Genomic DNA, 12998 nt, shown 5'->3' on the forward strand with positions numbered 1-12998 from the left:
TACCTTTTTTTATTTTTTTTTTTTTTTTTAGAAGTGATCACATTCCCTCTGTTCCCTCTGTTCTCAGCTGCATAGGAGCTGGGGGGGGGGGGGGGGAGGAGAAGCAAAGGCACACTGAACTTTCCAGTGAATGGCTGTGCAGGGGGTGGGGTGTCAGCACAATTCTGATCATTGGAGGAGAGCAGCATGGCTAGAGAACTGACCACGCTGTGTTCCTAGGTGTCATGGTTATCAGCTAACTGAGCTGTGACATGGGGATCGTGGTGATTAGAATGACTAGGAAGGAGGAGAAGGGTCATGAAAGTGAATAGCTGTACAGGGGGGGGGGGGGGGGGTTGTCAGGACAAGTCTGATCATTGGAGAAGAGCAGGCTGAGTTCCCAGCACAGCTAGGGAACTCACCATGATGTGTTCTCCTGCTTAGTGTGGTCTTTTTTTTAAAAGGAAAGCAGAGGGACTGGCAGGAACCCCAGGGATTTCACACAAAAGAGGCAAAGCAAAGAGAACAGGATACTTTTTTTTATACAAGTACATGGTACAGCAGACACATATCAGGAATATGAAATGCTGCGGTAACAAACACTTTAAGTATGAATTTGGTCCAGCTTGGAGCAATGTAAGGCGCTATATGAAATAAAGTTTTTTATTATTATTTTTATGTATGTCTTATACCTGGGCATTCCCTGTGGAAACTGCAAATTAGTGTAGTAGTCACCATTACTACATTAGAGCAGCAGTCTTCCAGATCCAGTGCCAGACATCACTGCCTACCTTTCCACTTCGTCCAATCAAAGAATGCCTTATATAAATTGCTCTGTGAATGGTGGCATTGCTGGGCGAGCAAACCCCTGTGATTACTATGCAGAAAGGCAGTTGCCCGACATGGGGCCCAGAAGACTGTTGCCATCATTGTAGGAGTGGTGACTACTACAATGACTGTCAGCTTCGACAGAGATTGGTCAGGTATGAGATATGCAGCCTTATATTGGTCCTAGCTAGAGCAATGTAACTATTCAATAAAACAAATGCTAAACTTCAGCTTTAAAATAAATGCTAGCTTGTGGTACTAGTAATGTTTCTTCTGCGTTCCCCAGGAATCCAAAGCATTCTAGTAATAATACATCTATTTGTTTTCCGGTGTGTACACAGAAAGGTGCCGATGGCTGTGTTTCCAGGTGTCATGGTGACCAGCTAACTGAGCTGTGACATGGGGATCGTGGTGACTAGAATGACTGGGAAGAAGGAGGAGAAGGTTCATGAAAAAAACACTCAGGTAAACATAAAAAAATGTTAAACGTCTGCCCTTGTATTTTGTGGGGAGCATCAGAATGGGAAGAAGGGGAGGGGATGTCAGCCTGTGTAAGGTATTAGAGAGAAATTACAGCAAAAGGCTTATAATGCCACTATAGACACAGTTCAGGTGTCCTGAAAGTATTACATTTCTAATGCTATCAGAGCAGAGACAAAATGAACCACTGCAGCTATGAGCACATACATATGGTGTTGTGGTATCAGAACCTAGACTTCTGCAGAAAGCACCTAGACCTCTGCAGCAAGCACCTAGACTTTTGCAGCAAGCACCTAGACTTCTGCAGCAAGCACCTAGACTTCTGCAGCAAGCACCTAGACTTCTGCAGCAAGCACCTAGACTTCTACAGCAAGCACCTAGACTTCTGCAGCAAGCACCTAGACTTCTACAGCAAGCACCTAGACCTCTGCAGGAAGCACCTAGACTTCTGCAGCAAGCACCTAGACCTCTGCAGCAAGCACCTAGACTTCTGCAGCAAGCACCTAGACCTCTGCAGCAAGCACCTAGACTTCTGCAGCAAGCACCTAGACCTCTGCAGCAAGCACCTAGACTTCTGCAGCAAGCACCTAGACCTCTGTAGCAAGCACCTAGACCTCTGCAGCAAGCACCTAGACTTCTGCAGCAAGCACCTAGACTTCTGCAGCAAGCACCTAGATTTCTGCAGCAAGAACCTAGACTTCTGCAGCAAGCACCTAGATTTCTGCAGCAAGAACCTAGACCTCTGCAGCAAGCACCTAGACCTCTGCAGCAAGCACCTAAACTTCTGCAGCAAGCACCTAGACTTCTGCAGCAAGCACCTAGATTTCTGCAGCAAGAACCTAGACTTCTACAGCAAGCACCTAGACCTCTGCAGCAAGCACCTAGACTTCTGCAGCAAGCCCCTAGACTTCTGCAGCAAGCACCTAGACTTCTGCAAGCACCTAGACTTCTGCAGGAAGCACCTAGACTTCTGCAGGAAGCACCTAGACTTCTGCAGCAAGCACCTAGACTTCTGCAGCAAGCACCTAAACTTCTGCAGCAAGCAACTAGAGCTCTGCAGCAGGCACCTAGACTTCTGCAGCAAGCACCTAGACTTCTCCAAGCACCAAGACTTCTGCAGCAAGCACCTAGACTTCTGCAGCAAGCACCTAAACTTCTGCAGCAGGCACCTAGACTTCTGCAGCAAGCACCTAGACCTCTGCAGCAAGCACCTAGACCTCTGCAGCAAGCACCTAAACTTCTGCAGCAAGCACCTAGACTTCTGCAGCAAGCACCTAGATTTCTTCAGCAAGCACCTAGACTTCTGCAGCAAGCACCTAGACTTCTGCAGCAAGCACCTAGACTTCTGCAGCAAGCACCTAGATTCCTGCAGCAAGAACCTAGACTTCTACAGCAAGCACCTAGACTTCTGCAGCAAGCACCTAGACTTCTGCAGCAAGCACCTAGATTTCTGCAGCAAGAACCTAGACCTCTGCAGCAAGCACCTAGACCTCTGCAGCAAGCACCTAAACTTCTGCAGCAAGCACCTAGACTTCTGCAGCAAGCACCTAGACTTCTGCAGCAAGAACCTAGACTTCTACAGCAAGCACCTAGACCTCTGCAGCAAGCACCTAGACTTCTGCAGCAAGCACCTAGACTTCTGCAGCAAGCACCTAGACTTCTGCAGCAAGCACCTAGACTTCTTCAAGCACCTAGACTTCTGCAGCAAGCACCTAGACTTCTGCAGCAAGCACCTAGACTTCTGCAGGAAGCACCTAAACTTCTGCAGCAAGCACCTAGACTTCTACAGCAAGCACCTAGACTTCTGCAGCAAGCACCTAGACTTCTGCAGCAAGCACCTAGACTTCTACAGCAAGCACCTAGACCTCTGCAGCAAGCACCTAAACTTCTGCAGCAAGCACCTAAACTTCTGCAGCAAGCACTTAGACTTCTGTAGCAAGCACCTAGACTTCTGCAGCAAGCACCTAGACTTCTGCAGCAAGCACCTAGACTTCTACAGCAAGCACCTAGACTTCTACAGCAAGCACCTAGACTTCTGCAGCAAGCACCTAGACTTCTGCAGCAAGCACCTAGACTTCTGCAGCAAGCACCTAGATTTCTGCAGCAAGAACCTAGACTTCTACAGCAAGCACCTAGACCTCTGCAGCAAGCACCTAGACTTCTGCAGCAAGCACCTAGACTTCTTCAAGCACCTAGACTTCTGCAGCAAGCACCTAGACTTCTGCAGGAAGCACCTAAACTTCTGCAGCAAGCACCTAGACTTCTACAGCAAGCACCTAGACTTCTGCAGCAAGCACCTAGACTTCTGCAGCAAGCACCTAGACTTCTGCAGCAAGCACCTAGACTTCTGCAGCAAGCACCTAGACTTCTACAGCAAGCACCTAGACCTCTGCAGCAAGCACCTAAACTTCTGCAGCAAGCACCTAAACTTCTGCAGCAAGCACCTAGACTTCTACAGCAAGCACCTAGACTCCTGCAGCAAGCACCTAGACTTCTGCAGCAAGCACCTAGACTTCTGCAGCAAGCACCTAGACTTCTGCAGCAAGCACCTAGACTTCTACAGCAAGCACCTAGACATCTGCAGCAAGCACCTAAACTTCTGCAGCAAGCACCTAAACTTCTGCAGCAAGCACTTAGACTTCTGTAGCAAGCACCTAGACTTCTGCAGCAAGCACCTAGACTTCTGCAGCAAGCACCTAGACTTCTACAGCAAGCACCTAGACTTCTGCAGCAAGCACCTAGACTTCTACAGCAAGCACCTAGACTTCTGTAGCAAGCACCTAGACTTCTACAGCAAGCACCTAGACTTCTACAGCAAGCACCTAGACTTCTGCAGCAAGCACCTAAACTTCTGCAGCAAGCAGGACTTTTAAAAACGAGCAGATTAACAATCAGTTAATTCTTGTAAAGCAGGGCAGTCCTGCGGCAAGGAAGCGTTTTCTTTTTCCTGCTATTCAGCCTTAATAATTCATGCCTACCCTTTTATTAGCTTAAAGGATTAGATCACCTCTACAGAAAACAAATGTAAAGGTGAACACCTGACACCCTCTCCACTCCCCTCTGTACTTATCTCTGGGGTTTCTGAATTGTCAGCACCCCCACAGCTGCTTTAGCGGTTCAGATTGAAATCCCCGCTTTTCTCCGTCAGTGCTTCTAGGGTAGACCAGATGGATTCTGAATGGCCACAATTTCCAGACTGCTGGAGTGGCTGCGGAGGTGCTGAAAGGCCAGCAACCCTGGAGAAAAGACCGGGGGGGGGGGGGGTGTTAGGGGGGGTCTAGTTTCGTCTAACTTTTTAATTTTTTTCTGTAAGGGGGAACACACTTTAAACTCTACCTTGCTTTCCGCTTCTAATGTTATGGAGGGAGCTGTGGATCTGTGTTTGCTATAATTAATCCTGACTGTACTGTGCTGGCAGATCTCATTAGCAGTTGTGAAATAGATGTACACCGTGTCTGTCCTAACAAACAGTTAGGCCCCTTTCACACAGGTGCCTCTGTTTGGCAGACTCTGCTTGCTCATCGGGGGATCGCTCTGCTGAGCTGGCCGATGACAGGTCCATCTCTGCTCACTGTGCAGAGTGGAGATGGACACAGTCCTGCCCTCCTCTATGGGCAAATCAGGTGAAAACAGACCGTCAGTCCATTTTCATCTGATCCTATCTGATCCGCCAGACAAATGGAAAATAGGACCACCATCCATCTGGATTTTGCGGGCAGGATCGGATCGGATAGTGGCAGATGTCCGCAGACATGTCCCCACTGACATCTGCCGATTCATAGGGGAGAGTGCAAGGTCCGATCAGGTCCGCCTGAAAAGCTGACAGATGGACCTGCTAGGACAGCCTGTGTGAAAGGGACCTTAAAGATTCCAAGGCTTAGATGAGTCATTGTATGTTCAAGTACTTTCTCTCCTCATTTTGTCCCTCTGCACTTAGAAAATGATTATGGTAAAGGCAGTCCTGTATATAGACCTGCTCCAAAGAAACAACCAGAGAGAATATGTGTTGCATCCCCTGTAGAAGCCGCTGGTGTATGGGATCCCCTATCCTCTACAGCTAGGCACACTGAATTCCACAGGTACACTAGAGTCAGGAAACAGTCCAGCAGCTTTGTTCCGTATTTTATTAGGGGTATTGAACTTGTATGGGAAAGCAATGATTATGGGGTGCCCACTTGACTGGAACAGAGTTTCTTCAGGGGCACTAAACTAGATACACTTTTTTTGTACACTCCTCTTCATCCAGCAGATTACTTGTTTGCAGAAACACATAGACCCAGCTAGAACACTGTTTAAGACACTGTTAAGCCAGATCCAGCAAAAGCCCTTTACAGGCAGGGACCTCAGGCCCCTTTGGTGTGTAGAAAAAGTCCCAGTGTCCAGATACATTCCTCGTGTGGCTACTGATCCCAGCACCACCTCTTCAGGCATTGCCCCCCCCCCCCCCCCACATGGCTGCACCTGCCCCTTTCCACTAGCCCTCCTGGATAATCTCCTCACAGTCCTCCCAGGCTGTCTCACTAACCAGCCACCCAGCTGTCTTCTCCCTGGAGATCTCCCGGACATGCTCGCTGGCTCCTGCTGTCCTCAAAACTGCTCCCGAGCCTCTGGATTGGACTCCTACATGTGTTTTGAGAGGATCCCTCAGCACCCGACCCCCGGGTCTGAGGTCCCCCCCCCCCTCTCAACTGGGGCAGTTACCCTCAAGGGCCACCGACAGCCTCCTCAGCACTCCAGCTTCCACCTGAACTCCACATTTTGTCTGCTGGGCTGACCCAGAGAATTTATTTGTGCCTGCCCCCTGCCAGCCCATTTGGCTGGGGATTTGTTGGGGCCCTCATTAATACTCCAGGCAGCTCCTCCTTACCTTCCTCCTATTCTTCTGTGAACTTCTCCAAGGTTCCAGCAAGTAGGGGTAAGTACCAGAGGTGCTGCCTGATAAGTCACCCAGCCTCCCTGAGTTACTCACCCTTACCCAGATTCAAACACAGGCTTGGCTGCCACCCAAGCCAAACAATTTACCACTACAGAAAAAAAAAAAACCTACATGTACACTAGCACACAAAGCTAGAGAATGCTACATGTATATACAGTATATGTAGGTATGCAATGTGAATATGAACACATAAATAACAAACATATAGCGGGGGATTCTAACATTTGTCTGCAAAAGTGGCAATGGACTTTAAATCCAGAATTCTTCTGGCTGGTCATGTGACATCCAGTATCTTGTCTCAGTGGTGGTCTTCAGTACTCAGATAGCAGCGCTACCATTATTGAAATGTGAGCCTAAGCCTACCTAGTGCTTCACCCCAGTCCATGACAGCCTGGTCTCACTGTAAGTGGAATAAATTATGCCAGTCATCATTTTTACTGGAAAACAACACTGGAAAGGAGATTGAGTATAGCAGCTAAAGTTTTTCTTTATTTTTTATTTTTCCTATGCCAGGATACATAAAAAAAAGAAGCAAAAACAATCTTTCACCATGGCTACCAATCGCTGTTGTACAACAATATACTTTTTGTGGTGCACTTTCTTTAGCCTACAGGAGACTTTCCATGTTATGAAAGGGCCAACCGGTTTAAAGTCATGTGATTTTTGACGATTTTTGGTGAAAACACTGACTGGACCTATCTGTGCATGTTGCTAAGTGGCGTTCTATATTGGGACTGCATTACTAACAGCTCTGTATTGATGTGCAACAACATATAGTGCACAATTATATGCGAGTGTTCATTTTAATAAAATACAGTTCACAATTATCCTACACTTTGGGCGTCTCCTATATTTCTGAGGAGATGATTGCCTAAAAGGAGCTTACATCAGGAGAGCCCTATATAGAGGAAAAAGGCATATCTGTGATCATTCCCCTATAAAGGGAAAGGCCCTTCTGACCTATATCCAAGTCCATTTAACCAGGTAAGAAGGTCACTACACAAGTGGTGGAGCACAATTGTATAAGTTTGATAGGAGCATTTGGGATTGTCAAGTTTTTTTGTTACTATACACAGATTAATATACCTATATATTTATAGTTTTAGGTGGAGCATTATTATTATTATTATTTCAGGTACTTATATAGCGCTGTGAATTTACGCAGCACTTTACATATACATTGTACATTCATATCAGTCCCTGCCCTCAAGGAGCTTACAATCTAAGGTCCCTACTCCCTAACTCACATACATACACAGTAGGGCCTATTTTTTTTTTTTTTTTATACATGATCCAATTAACCTACCAGCATGTCTTTGGAGTGTGGGAGGAAACCGGAGTACCCGGAGGAAACCCACGCAGGCACAGGGAGAACATGCAAACTCCAGGCAGGTAGTGCCGTGGTTGGGATTCGAACCAGCAACCCACTTGCTGCTAGGTGAAAGTGCTAACCACTACACCACTGTTCTTCCTTGAAGCCAGTTCTGAACTGGGGAGTTCCTGCACGATTTCCGGTATGCTTCGGCCAAAGAGATAACCTTAGGTAAAGTTTATTTCTGGTTTTTTATTCCCTTTTATTTTCATAGCAAATTGCCAATTGTGTGTCTTTTTATCTTTTGTGTATTTTTGGAACTGTTTTTGTTTTGTATATATATTTTTTATGCACTGCCCACTTTTGGGATATTAAATTATACAATTAATAAGTAACTTCTGTGTACTAAGCTAGGACTCGTACCTCTAGAAAGATTTTATTTGCATTTTAGTGCCTAAATCGCTTGATATATACGCTACATGCCAATCTGTATGCAATTGCACTGTGTGTTGGCAAATTGCATGCAGATTGTACACCAGACGGAGATCTGCGTGTGTGTGGTGTCCCAGCAGACCAGTCTGCGGACAAACTGTTGGGTGGTGGCAGGCTATCGTTTGTGGTGTGTGGGTGTGGGGACAGTGGGAAGAGTGATTAACATAGGGGTTCTGGCTTGTAGGATAGCTGGAGGAATCCTAGTAGTATGTGATAATTGCTAGACTGCTCCCCAACCCTTAGAGTGCACCAGATTGTATGTAAGATTTGTATCTGCCTGTGTGTGGTCAGCCAGCTGGATTGGAGTGGAGTCTCCCTCTAGTGGTAACCGAAGGCAGTGCAGGCTGTGAAAGTATTGCAGCCAATCTAATTACTCAGTAGGAATTTTCTTTAATCTGTTATCCCCTATACTTCCCCAAGTCACGATTCACCGCGTCTCGGTTAGCTAGTCGCCGTGGGCGTGGTCGAATCGTGACAGATTATTTGAATCACCAATTTTGGGTGGAGCTCTTTTAATACTGAATATATTTATATATATATAATTGCTGTTACATTTGATTTTATGGGTGGCACCATGTTTGCTTGAATATTCCGATTGTAGAAGTATTGCTTAAATTATTACTTTTAGGTGTAGCACTTTTTGAGTATAGATTAGCAATTAACCATACAGGTTTCTTTTGAACATTTTGTTGAATTTTGATTTGGTGATGAATTTTTGCTTTGTTGTCACTAACAGTGCAGTACCATATAAACTACTTTTTACAGATTGATTTATGTAGGAACACATACGGGTGATTGCTAGCAACTCCTAAGGGAAACATTCACGGGAAGCACATGAGTTAATCATTGGTCGCACTTTAATTCATGCCACTATTTGAGCTACATTTCTGCCAATATTTTGGCTGCTGTTTCACTGCTGATAATAAGCAAGTAAAACAAGTTTATTTTTCTACTCTGAAGCCTCAGTGTAAATGATTAGAGAAGTGTTTATTACAGCCAATGCCAGGGGAGAAAGTGAGACATGCGTCTACTGGTGCCATCCTAGCCACTCAGAGTCCCGGAATGATACTATAAACAGACAATTAGCACTGCGCCACAATTTTTCTAATGAACAATTAATGGTGCAACTGCTATTCTATTGATGCAAACATCAAAAAGAATTCATATAAAGTGTATAGCACTGCTACCTCCTGTTTGAAGCTCAATTTACCTATAGTGCAAAACAATTTTTTCTCTATCGTAAAGTGCAAATTTGCACAATATAACAAACAATAAAGTGTATATACATTAAAAACACTATATCATATATGTGTCACCTTTGCTAGTGAAAAGCAATATTTTAACTGTAATATTACTAAAAAACGATATACTGTATTAAACAATTCAATAAAAAGTGTTTAATTATCATCTACTGTATATGCATAAAGTGTGCGATATAGAGAAAAGTCCCCTGCAAAAGAAAGAAAGTTCTCAAAACAGTTCAGTTCTTCAGTTCCTCTTCCATATTCCATCTTTCTGTGCTCTCTTCACCACCAAATGCACCAAATGAACTCACCAGAGATAAACCAGAATACAGTGTATGAAAATCAAGGGTCAGGAGCTGCAGCTTCTCTAGGCTCAGCAAGTCTCTTTCAAGAACACTTAATACTGGCACTACATATTTTTCAACCATATACACATAACCCGATGGAGTAGAGAAAAAATAGTTCTCATAGTGTAAAATCATTAATGACTTTATTCAATAAAACCCAGCGCATTCTCAGGCCACGAGTATGAACCCAGCATGTGTGGTGACGTCGCGTTCAAAGCCCCACCAAAGGCGAAAAAGGAAGAGGAACCGAAGAAGTTGTTTTTGAGAAGTTTTTCTTTTTTTTTGCATGGGACTTTTCTCTATATGGGACACTTTATGCATATATGATAATTAAACACTTTTTTATTATATTTAAAGTTTTTTTTTTTTTTTTTATATCACAGCTTTTTATATCATTGCTTTTTGCTAGCAAAGGTGACACATATATGAGATTGTGTTTGATGTATATGCACTTTATTGTTTGTTGTATTATGCACATTTGCATTTTATGATAGAAAACAACTGTTTTGCACTATAGGTACATTGAGCTTTGATTAGAAGATACTACGGTGCACTTTACATTATTCCTGGAATTGTACAGTTGGACCAAGTGTGTTAGTACTTCCTGGAAAGAGGGGGGGTTAACGGACAGAGGTTAGGAGGATGAGAAGCTTTGACCTCCAGGCACATGACAGTAACAGGTTGGACTAAGAAGCTCAGAGAGCCCTGGAACCTGAATGATAGGTTGTGACCCAGCTGCTCACAATGGCTACATGCCAGGCAGCTTGGGTACCACCCACAAGGATAATGTATCTCAAGCAAGAACATGCAGTGCCTGCACAGTGGGGAAACAGGGAGAAGATGGCATTAATGGTAGATGGAGTAACATCCGTGAACACTGATCTGTCAGCTCTGTAGAAAGGTAGAGTCAGATGTAAGTTTTCCATAATGTGCAAGTATATTGTGAGAACTTGCAATGCATGTATTCGGTCATGAGTGAATTGTTTTTTTTTAACTTTATGATCTTTTGTTTTTTATATTGCTAGAGCTCATCCAATCAAATATCCCACCTGTGGAATGCAATTAATAATTTACCTCCCACTGAGAGGCCATTTGAACTGCCAGTGTCTTCTGGATGGGTTACAGTTCGAGTGTTTGTATCATCCACATTTGATGATTTTCATTCAGAGAGAGAGGTGCTAGTAAAACAGGTAAATAATAAGATATTCCGCTAAAAAAAAAAAAAAAAAAAAAATTCTGAGAAATTGGTTTTTCACTCTTACCTTAAAGGAGAAATCTTAGTGTTTGCATCCAAATTACCCCTCCGATCTGCCTCATTTCCCAATTTGTGGACCTGTTGAAAATTATCCACAGGAAAATAGAAATTTGGCTTTTTAGAGGTATTCTAACTAAAATGTGGTCCTCTCTTCCTCCTGGTGAGAAAATAGAATCTTGTTTACTCTTTTAATAACCTTTTCTGATAGCTTTCTGTATGTAATCCTCAATGTACTTACAAATTGTCAAGTGCATTTTGCTATATATGCTTATATTGCAAAGTGCATTTTTTATGCACAAAGTGGTTTTCATCTTATTTCTCAGTTGAATACATTAAAGTGAAGTATTGCTGATCAGTTCATTACTGCATTTTTTCACTTCCTTTCAAATGTACCCAATACTGTAAAATGTGAATTAATCATTCTGCACTCCATTTACTTATTATGATCACAGATTTTCTTCCTTTGCTAATAACCCTGCAGGTATTCCCAGAGCTCAGGGAATGGTGTGAGGCCCGCAGTATGTGCCTTGTAGAATGTGACTTAAGATGGGGGATCCCTAAAGACACTCCCTCAGGAAACATTTTGGCTACTTGCCTGGGTGAACTGGATCGATGTCACCAGGACACATTTGGAACTCCACTAATGGTGGTACTTTTAGGTGAACGGTAAATACCATTTTTTTCATCCAAGTTATATTTTCAGTTTGAAAATCCTCAAACTTTATTAGTTGTCTTTTTAAACTATTTCCTAACTTGGATATTATGATATATATTATCAATATAATAATTTTATATGATCAACTGACAGCCCTCCATGCCTTTTGATCTCTTGGTCTGATTTGCAGCTGAGGATGCCAGCACAACTCTTATAGAAAACAATGTTGAATTCAGAGCTGGGACAAGGAAGGGGATAGGGCAGAAGATGCACATGCCCTGGGTGCACTGGAATCTTTGGCTGCTCTGTTCACCGATGAATCACTGCAACATAACTTCTCTCAGAAAGGAGCAGGGGCTTCCATGGCTGCTGGATGGTGGATTCTGCTCTCTGCAGCTGCTATGAACACACCCAGGAGTGAGGGCAGACTGCTTTTCTTCCCATCTCCTCTTATCATGTGACATATTTAATAACCCAAGATAGTAAGAAGGAGAAGATGCCTTCACTCCCAGTGGGCCCGCGCTGAGAAGAAGGTTTGAACTAAGTGAATACACAGAGAGTGGGGTGACAATTCTGGACCTCCCCACTCATCCTCCTCAGAACTACCAAAAGCCCCTTAACCTCCCTAGCCTTAAAGCACCCCTTCCTCCCTCAGAGCACCCCAAAATCCCATTAGTTCCATGCACTCCACAGAGCTCACCTCCCAGCTCCTTCCCCCTTCTTCATCATCCCACTGACATACAGTACTGTGCAAATGTTTTAGGCAGGTGTGAAGAAATTCTGTTAAGTAAGAATGCGTATAAAAAATGTATATTTTATTTGTTTATTTTTATAAATTTACAAAACTAAAAGTGAGCGAACAGAAGAAAACAAGGTAGTTATACTGCATCAGCAAGGTCTCTCCCAGGCAAAGATTTCAAAGCAGACTGAGGGTTTCAAGATGTGCTGTTCAAGCTCTTTTGAAGATTCACAAAGAAACGGGCAACCTTGAGGACCATAGAGGCAGAGCTTGGCCAAGGAAATCTATTGCAGCAGATGCTTACTTGCTTACTTCACTTTAGCATCGGAAGATGTCCATCAGTGCCATTGCCACAGAACTGGCGAAAACCAGTGGACCCAGGTACAGCCATCTACTGTCCAGGAAGTCTCGCCAGAAGTGGTCTTCATGGAGGAATTGCAGCCAAAAAGCCATACCTCCAACGTAGAAGCAAATCTAAGAGACTCAGCTATGCACAAAAAAAAAAACATAGGAACTGGGGTGTAGAAAAATGGCAGCAGATGCTCTGGATTAATGTCAAAATTTGAAATATTTGGTTGTATTAGGAGGCAGTTTGTTTGCTCAAGGGCTGTAGAGTGGTTCAATAATGAGTGTCTGCAGGCAACAGTGAAACATGGTGGAGGTTTCTTGCAATTTTTGGGCTGAATTTCTGCAAATGGAGTTGGAGATTTGGTCAGGATCAAGGGTGTATT

General features: G+C 44.0%; 1 protein-coding gene across 1 annotated transcript in view; it reads left to right on the forward strand.

Annotated features, from left to right (window-relative positions):
- Positions 1-1206: 1206 nt before the first annotated feature.
- LOC309546569 (telomerase protein component 1-like) overlaps positions 1207-12998 on the forward strand; it is a gene marked incomplete at its 5' end in the record, with an annotated part of 44005 nt that continues 32213 nt past the window's right edge. The window contains 3 exons of the mRNA XM_082246319.1: positions 1207-1272; positions 10644-10808; positions 11355-11539. Of these exons, the coding sequence (XP_082102445.1) occupies positions 1207-1272; positions 10644-10808; positions 11355-11539 (416 nt within the window). The remainder of the gene's footprint in view (positions 1273-10643; positions 10809-11354; positions 11540-12998) is intronic.

The sequence above is a fragment of the Pelophylax lessonae genome, assembly GCF_965119305.1.
Source record: "Pelophylax lessonae genome assembly, chromosome: 1".
NCBI lineage: Eukaryota > Metazoa > Chordata > Amphibia > Anura > Ranidae > Pelophylax > Pelophylax lessonae.